Source organism: Embiotoca jacksoni, unplaced genomic scaffold (genome assembly GCF_022577435.1).
Source record: "Embiotoca jacksoni isolate LCO1_2020_lvr unplaced genomic scaffold, fEmbJac1.0.p SCAF_37, whole genome shotgun sequence".
In the NCBI taxonomy this organism is placed as follows: domain Eukaryota; kingdom Metazoa; phylum Chordata; class Actinopteri; family Embiotocidae; genus Embiotoca; species Embiotoca jacksoni.
The window spans coordinates 2,098,899-2,110,444 of NW_027185389.1; the positions used below are offsets into that span (position 1 = coordinate 2,098,899).

Sequence of the window (11,546 nt, forward strand, 5' to 3'; positions counted from 1 at the left end):
TAAATTCGGGCATAGCAACAATAGCCAAGGAGGGCGTTGTTGGCAACCAGACAAACTGAAATCGAATGATTTGAAAACAAACCTACGAAACACTGAGCGCACGTGAACGAGGGCTACGTTAACTGAAGCAAGCTGAGTAGTACGATTGTGAGTTAACAGTAAAAATGAATTTTATCACCTCTAAGAAGGCGAGAGAAGGAAGAACTCGATGTCGAATGAAAACCTCAGGTGTGTAAAAAGTTTGTCAGCTGAGCTAGTTGGCATATAGCGTAGAGAACGTCCTGTTTGGTTGAGAGAACATAAAAGACTTCCGCTGTGAAATTACAGACAAGTGCGTCTCCTTTTTAAATATTTATATATAATTAACTTCGCTAGTTAACGAGCCCTGAAGCAATCTAGCTCGTTTGTAAAATGTACACACACAAAGGTTTTAATTTTTAAAGCTGCAAAAATAAATATCTGAAAAGGTTCAATAGAGCTTCATTTCTAATTTTAGAGAAGCAGACGGAGGCCAGAGCAACGAGCCAGGACTCGGACAGCTATGACGACGACCTCGCTGCACTGCCTCTTGAAGTAAGTTATCATTTATTTATTCATTTTGTGTATATAACTTGTGTGTACATTGTTGTTGTTTTGTTTGTTCTTTACATTTTGCCTAAAAAAAAAATGTATATTTTTATTCTTTTCTATTTTTTGTGCGTATTTATAGTTTTTTTTTTTTTGTATCTTATCTTATCGTCTGTTTTGACGACTGAATTTCCCCACTGCGATATTTATAAAATCTTATCTTATCTTATCTTATCTTATCTTATCACTTTTCTTCCAAATGAGGATGTTTATTTGCATTAAATGTATTTTTGGTGTTGTGTTTTTTTTCCTTTTCCCTCATTCAGAAAAAACTAGATATCGAGAAGCGGAGGAGGCAGGTTCAGATCAACGCACACAACCGGATGGAGGGCATTCTGGCGGAAAAGAAAGCGAGGCTGAAGGAGCTGCAGGAGTTGAGGAACGTGATGGAAGATCTGGCTGCGGACTGTGAAGACTCGCTGCAGCAGGTGACTCATCGAACCTCCTAAAATAAAAAATAAAAAAACTACTCAAAAGGTGCAGCTGGAAACTACACAGAACATCACGACACCTTTCACTTTATAGATACTCTTTTAAAATTCATCATTTATACAAAGTGTCATTTTAAACTCAATGAACTTTTGTTTATGATCGTAAGAACTACTTATGAACGACCGCGCCTTTAAAATGCATATTGCTTATTTTATATTTCAACTGTATTTGTTTGATTTTATGCATTTTATTTGTTCTTATGTATTTGATCTGTTTCTCATGCATCTCATTACTTTTCTATATTGTTAAATGTCCCTTTATATCTGTTTTTATGTGAAACACCATGTCATTTTCTTGCTGTGAAGCGCTTTGAGCTGCATTTCTTGTGAAAGGTGCTCTACAAATAGTTTATTATTATTATGAGTTAACGGACTTATCTTCCCGGAGGATGAGTCGTTTTAATCTTCTAATATATAATAACGGTCAAAATCGCTTTCGGCTTTACTCCCTGTTGCCAGCAAGTACGACAGCTCTCCAACAAACGAGACAAGATCAGGATGAAGATCACGGAGGCTCAGAACATCCGGAACGCCTACCAGCGCATTGTGGAGAACCTGCTGCTAGTAAACTGCATATAATACAACGTCAACCAAAAATAATCCTGCTTCTATATACGAGTAATCTGATGGTCTGTTTTTGTTAGGAGGTCCGCGGGATGGAGAAGGTCCTGGACCAGAAGGAGATAGCGGTCGTCCTCGGAGACGGGGAATTGGAGGAAGCGAAGAAAAGGCTGGAGAATGCGACGACGTCTGCCGGTGGCGCAGCGGTAAGTCTTCGCCCTCACAAACCACCCTGAACCTGACAAAGACGTGGAGAGACGAGTGCTCCGGTTGGTGCCGGAAAAAGCGGGAGGCATTTTTTTATTGCGCTTTATTTTCTAAGATTTCTTTCAGAACGTAATTTTGACTTTTTCGACCACATCTTTAAGAACAGCAGTTTGTGGTCCGGAGTTAGTGTTTTTATTGGGGTGTTTCAACTGATGGCATCTCTGCTGACACCTGCTGTCAACAATACCACATTACAGCACAGACCTCTTCCTGAGTTTTTTTTTGTCACTGTTGCAATCTAAAAAATTTGTTATTTTTGCGGCAGATTTTCAAAAAATTAATAATTGCGATGTAATTTGCAGAGTTTTAAGTGAGTTGTTTTTTGCGGTAAAATTGAAGAAATTAAAAAAAATTCTAGTGGACAATAAATCAATTTGATTTTAAACCTGAAAAACAATTATATGCAAATGAATTCCTGTCATAATAATCACGCTGCACATCACACAAATATTTTACTTTTAATCTTTTATTGATCTCAAAGTTACGAAAAAAAAAGCTCATAAAAGTGACGTGACTTTATCTTTTCCTTTGGTCTCATCAGGATAAGATGGTTCAGATGGAACACGAGGTTCTGGAGAGGAAAAGAGAAATGGAGGACGAGCTGTACAAACTGCTGGCGGAGAAAAAGGAGCTGAAGAAGCAAATGGAAAAATTCATCACCAGCCCGTCGGAGCAGCGCCGGCTGAACGAGCACGTACGAACGGAAAACCGATCAAATCTGGGGTTTGAGTGAAAACGAATGAGAAGAATCAATTTGTAAATTAGTATTTGATTGAGGTTTTTATTTTTATTTTTTTAAATTTTTTCCACATGCAGGAAACTAAATCATCAGCAGCGCACGTAGATCCTCCCACTGAAGTCATGCAGCGCCGCGGTAGGTGGAGGAACGACTATCAGATACGTATCGTCGCTTTTAGAGGTCCCGGAGATGAAAGACGGGATAAAATACAAAGTTGTGTAAAAAAAAAAAAAAAAAAATCACCAATATGTGCTTAGATTAGAAGATTAATCCATCATCTGACTCGATCTGATTGGAAACCTGACGATACTATGTCCCGCCCACCGATAGCTGTAACTCGACTGCACCGCAGGCCTGTCAATCAAACAGACACGCTTCTAAAAAAAACGCGACTTTTTCAGGCATATGTTCTAATGAATGAGGGATTATTTTCAGATGGACCTCCAGAAAACTAATAAGAAGGAGTGACTTTAGCTAACAACACCGAGATAACTGATGGACACATTTTATTCACTTTGGATTTGATGAGAGAAGTTGAATGGGAGTCTATGGAGCCGGAGGCTTTTTGGAGCCGACCTCTAGTGGCACTCGCTGGTATTGCAGTTTAAGGCGCTTCCGCATAATCTTTCCGACCTGGAAGCCGCGTCCACTTTTCATACTGTAAACATAAACAAGTTATGTGTGTAATAAAGTGTCCATATGTGCTTGTGCAGAGTGTCATTCTCTCGCTTCGGAGTCCGACCTGATGCTGATAGAGGAAATGGAGGCTCTACGGGAGGCTGTGGCCTTCTCTGAGGACCAGGTATCCCGACCAAAGTCCCATTCACACATATCATCTAATGAATCCATGAAAAAGAGTGTTTTCCAAAATGTGGAACCCAGAAGAGGGAAACATCATATTTCTTTGGGCTTTTCTTGAGTGCTTTGTAATGTAGACACATGCTGCCCAATTATTATTGTACATTTCTCTCATTTGCAGTCTGTTCTAGGTTTGTGTTTAATGTGCACACAATGTTTCATACCTGTAAAATTCCCCTTTGCAAGCTAAGATTATTATTATCATCATCATTACTATCATTACTATTGTTATCATTATTGTTATTATTGTTTTACTATTATTACTATTATCATTATTACTGTTATTATTATGCCTAGTTTTTTTTCTATTATTATCATTATTATTGTTATTATTATTGTTGTTATTATCATTATTACTATTATTATTATTGGACTATAAAACATTGCCAGAAAGCCCGCTGGCTGCTGTCCTAACGGGAGCTTGTCCCCCGTCACGTCGTCACAGCGAGCCACCAAGGAGCAGCTCCTCGAGGACAAAGTCGGCTACGAGGACGAGATCGAGGAGCAGACCAGACGCCTGAGCGACCTGGAGCTGCGCTACACGGAGCTGAAGTTCAGCGAGAACCCGGCAGCGTTGAGGTGCGTTCACTGGCACCAAAACAAAACGAAACAAAAAGCCTTGAACGAGTAGCGAAACTGAATAAGAACGGGGAAGTAGCATCTGCTGTCGTCCCGCTGGGTTCATTCCAGCGCTGCGAGCCGTCGGCCCGGATTACCGCGTCTGTCTTGTAGACCACATGGCAGATCGTAGTTTGATGTGTGGAAGGTTGTTTTTTTTTTATCTAATGAGGAGTTGATGGTTATTTGAACGCGTCGGGACGCCGGCGGCCCCCCAGACAGGCGGCTCGTGGCCGGATTGAAGGTTTATCAGTCTGACAGCGCGAGACGGACGCGTTAACAACATCCCTTCTCGTAGGCCGTGTGATGTCGGGGGGGGGGGAGGGAGAGGGGGGGTGACTGATGCCTCTGCTGATTTCCTCTGAAATGTTTTCACAAGCTGTCTTTTTTTTTTTTTTTTTTTTAATATCTGATCCCCACGTCGCGTTTATCGCTTCTGGAAACAGCTGGGACGAGAACGCTTTAAAAAAAAAAGAAAAGAAAAAAAAGCGCCCTCAAACGGGAGCATTAAAAATGTTATCACGTCTTCACGGGGTTGTTGTTTTTTTTTATAGTGTAGGATCCTGAACGCACCGCCGTCTGTTTGTTTGAAGGTTCAACAAGCTGAAGGATGAAACTTCAGCCCAGCTGAAGGAGGTGAAGGAGCGCTTGCTGCGACTGCAGGCCGAGGTAAAGCGGTCCCAGGACCAGTTGGACACGACCGAGTGGGGCGTCAACAACCTCTACTTCCTGTTGAGCGGCATACCCGTCGAGGTTTGGAACCAGAAACGGTCCTCTGGGAAACTTTCTCACTCTTTTGTTTTATTTCAGTTTTAAAAAGATAGATTCAAACTTTTCCAAGTTAAGAAGCCGTTCTGTGGCGTCTCAAACCCACGCTCCTTTCTAAATCTGTAGTTTGTAATAATAAACACATCTTAACATACTTTTACCACCGAGCGGTGACGTCAGCCGTTTGGTTTGTGAAACGGACGTTTTGAAGCCTCGAGTTTGGATTTAGGCTGTCGCCATCTTGGAGAAGGAAATGACCATATTTGGGCGAGCGGTGGATCCGACTCAATCTGATTGGAAACCCGACGATCCTACGTCCTGCCCCAGCGGCAGTTGTAACCTGACTGGACCACAGGCCTGTCAATCAAACAAAACGCCCCTAAAAAACTTTTTTCAGGCTTATTTTCCAATGAATGAGGGATTATTTTCAGATGGACCTCCAGAGAATTAATAAGAAAGCGACTTTTGCTAACAACACCGAGATAACTGGTGGAGACATTTTATTAACTGAGAACTTTGAGAGAAGTTGAATGGGAGTCTATGGAGCCGGAGACTTTTTGGAGCTGACCTCTAGTGGCACTCGGTGGTATTGCAGCTGAAGACACTTCCGCATCGGGCCTCATTATTCAGGCCCAGAGGCTACGAACACTTTTATGTTCAGTCCAGGTTTACCCAACATTTAGGTGTCAATCAAACGGCACCATTGGAAGACCATTTTACAATTAAACTTACCAAAAAGATGATGAGAAATATATATATATTGTTTTGTTTTGATCATTCTGGAGCTGTTTAATTGCCATCCACAGTTTTATTCAAGGAATTTACAACAGAAATCTCTTCCATGAATTTTCAATGATTATCTGAAAAAACCTCAAAGTTAATCTTCGTTTATATTTTGACTTTTATGTTTTCTGAATCGCTCGACTCTTTTTTTTTTCTTTTTTTCCAGGGACTGCCCGACATATCCGCTTCTAACAGCGTAGACAAACTGATGGACATCAGAGCCCGCCTTCAAAAACTACGGGAACAGAAGTTGACGCAGGCACCCGACGTTGGCGCCCTGGACCAAAACAAGGTGCTGACACCACTTTCTATGTGGTGATTTATTTAGTTTTTCCAGATTCTCATTTAGAAACAATCTTCCATCAGTTGTTTGTACTTGGTGTTTTTTTATTTTTTTTATTTTTTTAAAGGTGTCATGAATTTAAATTACCTGACGTGTCACTTCTCAGCTTTCTAGTCTTTGGAGAAAACAGAGTGAAGTTGTTTAATAGGTGTGATCATGAATCTCCCCGCAAACTCCTCTTCTTCTGTCTCAGGTGTACGACTTGCTGGAAGAACACAACACGGAGGACCCGAGGAACAACAGGAGACCGGCCTCCCCCTTAGGTGAGGACCAGCCTCCGGGACCGGATGCATTCGGCATCTTAAAACTGTTAAAGACAAAAACTCCCTGAAAAGAAATGGGAGGTGAAGTTCAGCTTTTGTTTGAAAATGGAGGAAATATAATTTAAAATTATTAATGGGAACATGGAAGTGAGAGCGTGCTGAAACAACTTTTCAACATGAGGTAAAAACCTAATATAGGACTTGCTCTTTTAATTTGAAATGAGGGCTTTTAATTTGAAACAAAGGTTTTTAATTTAAAACGAGAGCTTTTAATTTGAAACGTGGGCTTTTAATTTGAAACAAAGGTTTTTTAATTTGAAACGAGGGCTTTTAATTCTAAATGAGAGCTTTTCGTTTGACATGAGGGCTTTTCATTTAAAACAAGGGTTTTTAATTTGAGACGAGCGTTTTTAATTTGAAACGAAGCCTTTTGATATGAAATGAGGGTTTTTTATTTGAATCGGTTACAGGAAGTCAAAAGACCAAAAATGTGAAGATTCTCAGGCACGTTCTTGTAGATTTACGGACTTTTATTTACGTTTATTTCCTTCCTCTTCTGGTCTGTCGTGCTGAACGTCAATATCAGGGACCTCCCGTGTTATTAAAATTGAAAAAAGTTTAGTTTCTTATCTGAATTTGTTGTGGATCCGATGGGCCAGAAATATGCAGTTGGTAACTTAAATGAAAAAGCTCGGCCTTCGCAGGGTTGGTGCCTCCCAGGCCTCGAGCTCAAGGCCGTCTGTTGCTGGTGCCGACGTCTCCACTGAGAATCTACCTTTTCTTCCTTCACCCCATCTCACAGACTCTCCTGAGCCGAAGGAGGATGACGAGGAGGGTGAAAAGGAGGAGGGCTGCTCTCCAACCCGCGAGGAGATCAAACGCAACAGCTTTAAACTGATTGAATCGCAGCAGAGGAAGAAGCCGTCGAGGAAAGCGACAAATTAGGGACGCGCGCACACACACACACACACACACACACACACACACACACACACACACACACACACACACACACACACACACACACACACACACACTGTGGGTTGTGTGAAATAAACATGAGAGCAGCAGCAGCGAGGTTTCTCCTTTTTTGTTGACATGTGGTGTGGCACATTAGGCTGAGTAGTTCTGATAAAACTCAGAAACACTACAGCTCCTTTTCTGATCCAAACGAAAAATAATCAGATCCCCTGATTCTCCACGTGTGGGAAAGCAGTTTTACAGAATTAATTACAGATATTCCCTGAAATTCCCTGAACAGTGGGAATCAAAATCTGACCGAGAAAACATCTGATTTTGTGAAATGTTCTCCAGCTGACAAAAAAACAAAAACAAAACATGAATTAACTTCATTTTAAAACTTTTAAACTAATTCAAGGGAGCTTTTTTTTTTCTATGTTGAAGCGACTTTAATCAATCTAACCAGCCTGTTCAAAGTAGCACTTTGACACTTCAGTACTTCACACTGATACTCCACCACATTACAAAGTAAAATATTTTGCTTTTTTTTTTTACTCTTACTGAGAAGCGTCTTCTTAAAGTAGACCAGTTACTGAGTTTCTACTGTTGTAGTTTTACTTGAATACACCGCAAGCATTAAAAAAAAAAAAAAAAAAAAAAAAAAAAAAAAAAAAAAAAAACAGTCTGCAGTACACGTGTAGAGCCACAAGGTGGAAGCATTGCGCACCCCGTTCCAGGAGAACAGACTGCACATTCTTGAAAAAAATTCTTGAAGAATCACAGCAATTTTAAATGTTTAATATTTATTTTATTAATAGTTAATAATGCCATCATAACAATTGTACTAACAAAGGAATGTAGGAAATGATGCAGAAAGTCAGTCCTTGAAATTTGAAAGCTTTCATTAATTTACTTATTAAAAATGCTGTAAAATTTACAGTAGAGATGCAAAAATAATGCTATGAATAGCATTATTCACTGTTTTTTGTTCACTCCATAAAAAGTGCTACAAACAAACAAAATTCCACATTTATACTTACAACATTTTTATTTTCATTATTATTACATTGTAGAGCAAAACTGAACTCTTCAAAACTTATGAAATATTGTAAATTATATCAAAACAACGACAAAATAAAAGGTGTAAACGGCACATAATCTGTTTTTAATATCAGATTCTTCAAAGTTACTTTGATAACAGCTGTGATGTCATTTTCATTGCATCAGTTCAGAATGTATTTATTAATGATTCGCCGATATCAGTCGACGCAAACGCTAACACGAGAATAACGGGAGCGCTCAAACCTTTTTTCCCACTTCAAGCACTGCAGAGAAGAAGTCCAATTAATGGTCTCATATTAGCTTGTAGCTTTTTTTTCCGGCAGCTCTATGAAAGTGAACGTCTTCCACTGTCGGGCGGGCCCAAAAAATGCCAAAAAGAAAAAGCTCCCCTTATTGCATTTTAATTGCCTCGTCTAATTAGGGTCACGTTGGCAGTTTAAGGACACTAGAGGCATCTCTGTTCCTTCAGCTCACAGGCCAACAGTGAGATATGATCATACCACCCAGACCTCCGGGTCTCGTCCTAGTTGGCTGTACTTGGTCAGACTTCCATCGGGAGGCGACTGATCAGCATCCTAATCAGGAAAATACTCACTTCAGCCGCTTGTTACTGCGATCTTTTACAAAGAGTTCATGTCCGTCACCATCTCACTAGTTCGGAGCGGTTTTGGAGCAGGAAGTGACCATATTTGGACGAGCTGGGGGCGGGGCGAGCGGTGGATCTGAATGATCTGATTGGAAACCTGACGATACTGCGTCCCGCCCACCGATAGCTGTAACCTGACTGCACCGCAGGCCTGTCAATCAAACAGACACGCCCCCAAAAACGGGTCTTTTTGAATCTTCTTTTCTTGACATCACTTCCTCAGCTTGTAGTGATGCCTACCTGTCAACATGGTTGCATTTAGTCTCGTCTTCCGTGTTGAAAAAAAAAAATCACGTGGAAATGTTCCGCAAAACATCTTCAATTGCAATCAAATTGCACTCGAAAGAAAAAAAGGAATGTATTTAAATAAGATGAGACAAGTTGGACATCCCAGCTTATTATAAGAATCAAGTGAAAATCATTTGTTGAACTAGTATTCAATATATAAGTCATGTTTTTGGATAAATGTAATGGTTGATTTTTTTTTTTGCAGTTTAAGGAGAAAATCAAAAAAAAATATTTTACACTTTCACTGCAAACAGCCGTCCAGCACGTTTACTGTTTCACCCTTTCTGGTACAGATGAAGACGCATGAAAGCCGGATAATGCAGCCGTCCCTCTACACTCACCACCTCCCCTTCAGGAGAAACAATCAATTCAATCTGTGTTAGTGGCCTCCTTCTTTTTGCAAATGCTGTTTTTCATCTCCTCCTCCTCCTCCTCCTCGTCTTCGTCTCCTGCGGGTTTCTCTGGGCTTCTGTGTCATCCATTTTTAACGTAAAAACAAAGCGGGTCACGCAGGTAAAGTAGGTCAGCGCTCCGCCGAACGGCTCCCCGGACGCACGAGACACGAGGAGGCGGGGCCTGTTTTTCTCCGCAGGAAACTCGATCGATGCGCCGAGCGACCCGCTCCTCCCCTCCGACCCGCTCCTCCCCTCCGACACCGTCGGGGTCCGCCTTAATTGAATTGTCGCTTTAATAACATGGAATATATTTTGTTCCCCTCTCTGCTTGTTCTCTTTCACTCTATTGATAAAGATAGGAATTGTTTAAGGAAATAAATGATGCCAGCAGCGGTGACTCGAGTCAGAAGTTAGCTCAAGTTCAGTCAGTATCATCTGTGACTAATAATATGTAAATGAGAGGGTTCATTTCTTTCTCTTTTTTTTTTTTTGCATAAAACATTCACAGCAGCTTGTGGAAAGGTCATCAGTTGGGTAAAATCAACACTGTAAAAACTTGGAAGGGAAACTTTGAAATTTAAATTATTGAAAGCATTTAAAGTGAAGAATTCAAATTGTGCCAACAAACTAAAGCGTCACTCGTATTTCAACAAAACTGACTATCAATAATTAACTGAGGTTTTGCTGCTTTGATATTTTGAACTTTTTTTTTTTTTTTTTTACAGTGCATACTGGTCGAAACCAAAAATAATTACACGCATGCACCTGGCGCGGGATTTATTTTCTCATTTCGGGGCTGATAATTAAACCCTGCTGAAGGAGACGAAGCGCTGCGGTGACGCGCGTCCGTGACGTCAGACGTTCTGTCGGATCACAATGAAAATGAAGCCCGACTGCGTCTCCTTTATGGAGACGAGTGCTCCCCGGTGAGTGTTCGTAATGACCTGCTCTGAAACACGGGGGGCTGAATGGGGTCGCTCACACACACTCACCCTGTATTCTGTACAGCGTAGAAGGCCGACTTGCTGTCCTCGCTGTGCCAAAGGCTCGTCTGACATACCTGACCGATACCGGCACTGACATTCACAACGCACAACTCTTCTCGCGTGTCCTGAATGTTCAGAACTGATGTGCTTGGTAATACTTGGTGTTCGTTTTTCTTTCTCTGAGAGCTACTTTGACAAAATGAAAGTGTCCGAGAGCTGCACGTTTAAGATATATTCACATAGCTGAGCTCCACCCAAACCAGCTGAATAAGCTTAATTTAGGTGAACAATAACAAATTGATACTTCACAGATATTTTGGATCACAAACAGCTTAAATTCAACATGTGCCTTTTTGTTTTCTGTGATTTTTGTTTTGTTTTCAATTAAGACTGATTGTTATGTACAATTACAAAGATGTTCCCTAAATGTCTACTGAAATGCTTCGTGTGACCAAATTGGTTTGAAAAACAGTCAAATAAAGAGTTTTGTACTTTCAGGTTGCAGTTTCTGTCCTCTGAGCTCTGCGTATCAAATTCAGGGCGGAGCTTAAACCTTAAGCCACTCCTACCATTCCTTTTTACTTGAGGAAACTTTTTACTAACCAGGAGCTTCGGTATCCGTATGTGAAGCCGCAGGGCGGAAACATTCGGAGCTCAGGCGATAATATACTGCAAAGGCAGCAGTGCAGTATGAAGTTGTGTTATTGGTGCAGGTTCCAGCTGGACAGCGCTGATGGGAATGGATGCTAATTTGGCAGGATTTACATAGTAATAGGCCGGCTCACTCTCCAGAACCAGGGGCACTCTAGCCAGGTTATCACTTGATTGACAGCTGGATAGAAAGCAAGTCGCGAGCGTGGACGGGTTTTTTTTTTTCCCCGCATATTGAAT

At 41.0% G+C, this 11,546-nt stretch overlaps 1 protein-coding gene across 1 annotated transcript; it reads left to right on the forward strand.

Annotated features, from left to right (window-relative positions):
* Positions 1-215: 215 nt before the first annotated feature.
* LOC138208267 (tropomyosin-2-like) lies at positions 216-7,355 on the forward strand. The gene is made up of 13 exons (XM_069166031.1): positions 216-228; positions 497-573; positions 894-1,055; positions 1,578-1,682; positions 1,763-1,885; positions 2,488-2,640; positions 2,763-2,820; positions 3,399-3,487; positions 3,989-4,122; positions 4,755-4,914; positions 5,879-6,004; positions 6,249-6,318; positions 7,121-7,355. Exons 1-13 carry the CDS (start codon positions 216-218, stop codon positions 7,261-7,263), a joined length of 1,413 nt encoding a protein of 470 aa, XP_069022132.1. The 3' UTR covers positions 7,264-7,355.
* The last annotated feature ends 4,191 nt before the right edge of the window (positions 7,356-11,546 follow it).

Excerpts from the sequence above, each read along its gene's own strand:
- LOC138208267 (XM_069166031.1), top strand. Across the intron at positions 1,056-1,577 it reads GTGAAGACTCGCTGCAGCAG|CAAGTACGACAGCTCTCCAA; the intron begins GTGACTCATCGA and ends CCCTGTTGCCAG. Across the intron at positions 6,005-6,248 it reads GCGCCCTGGACCAAAACAAG|GTGTACGACTTGCTGGAAGA; the intron begins GTGCTGACACCA and ends CTTCTGTCTCAG.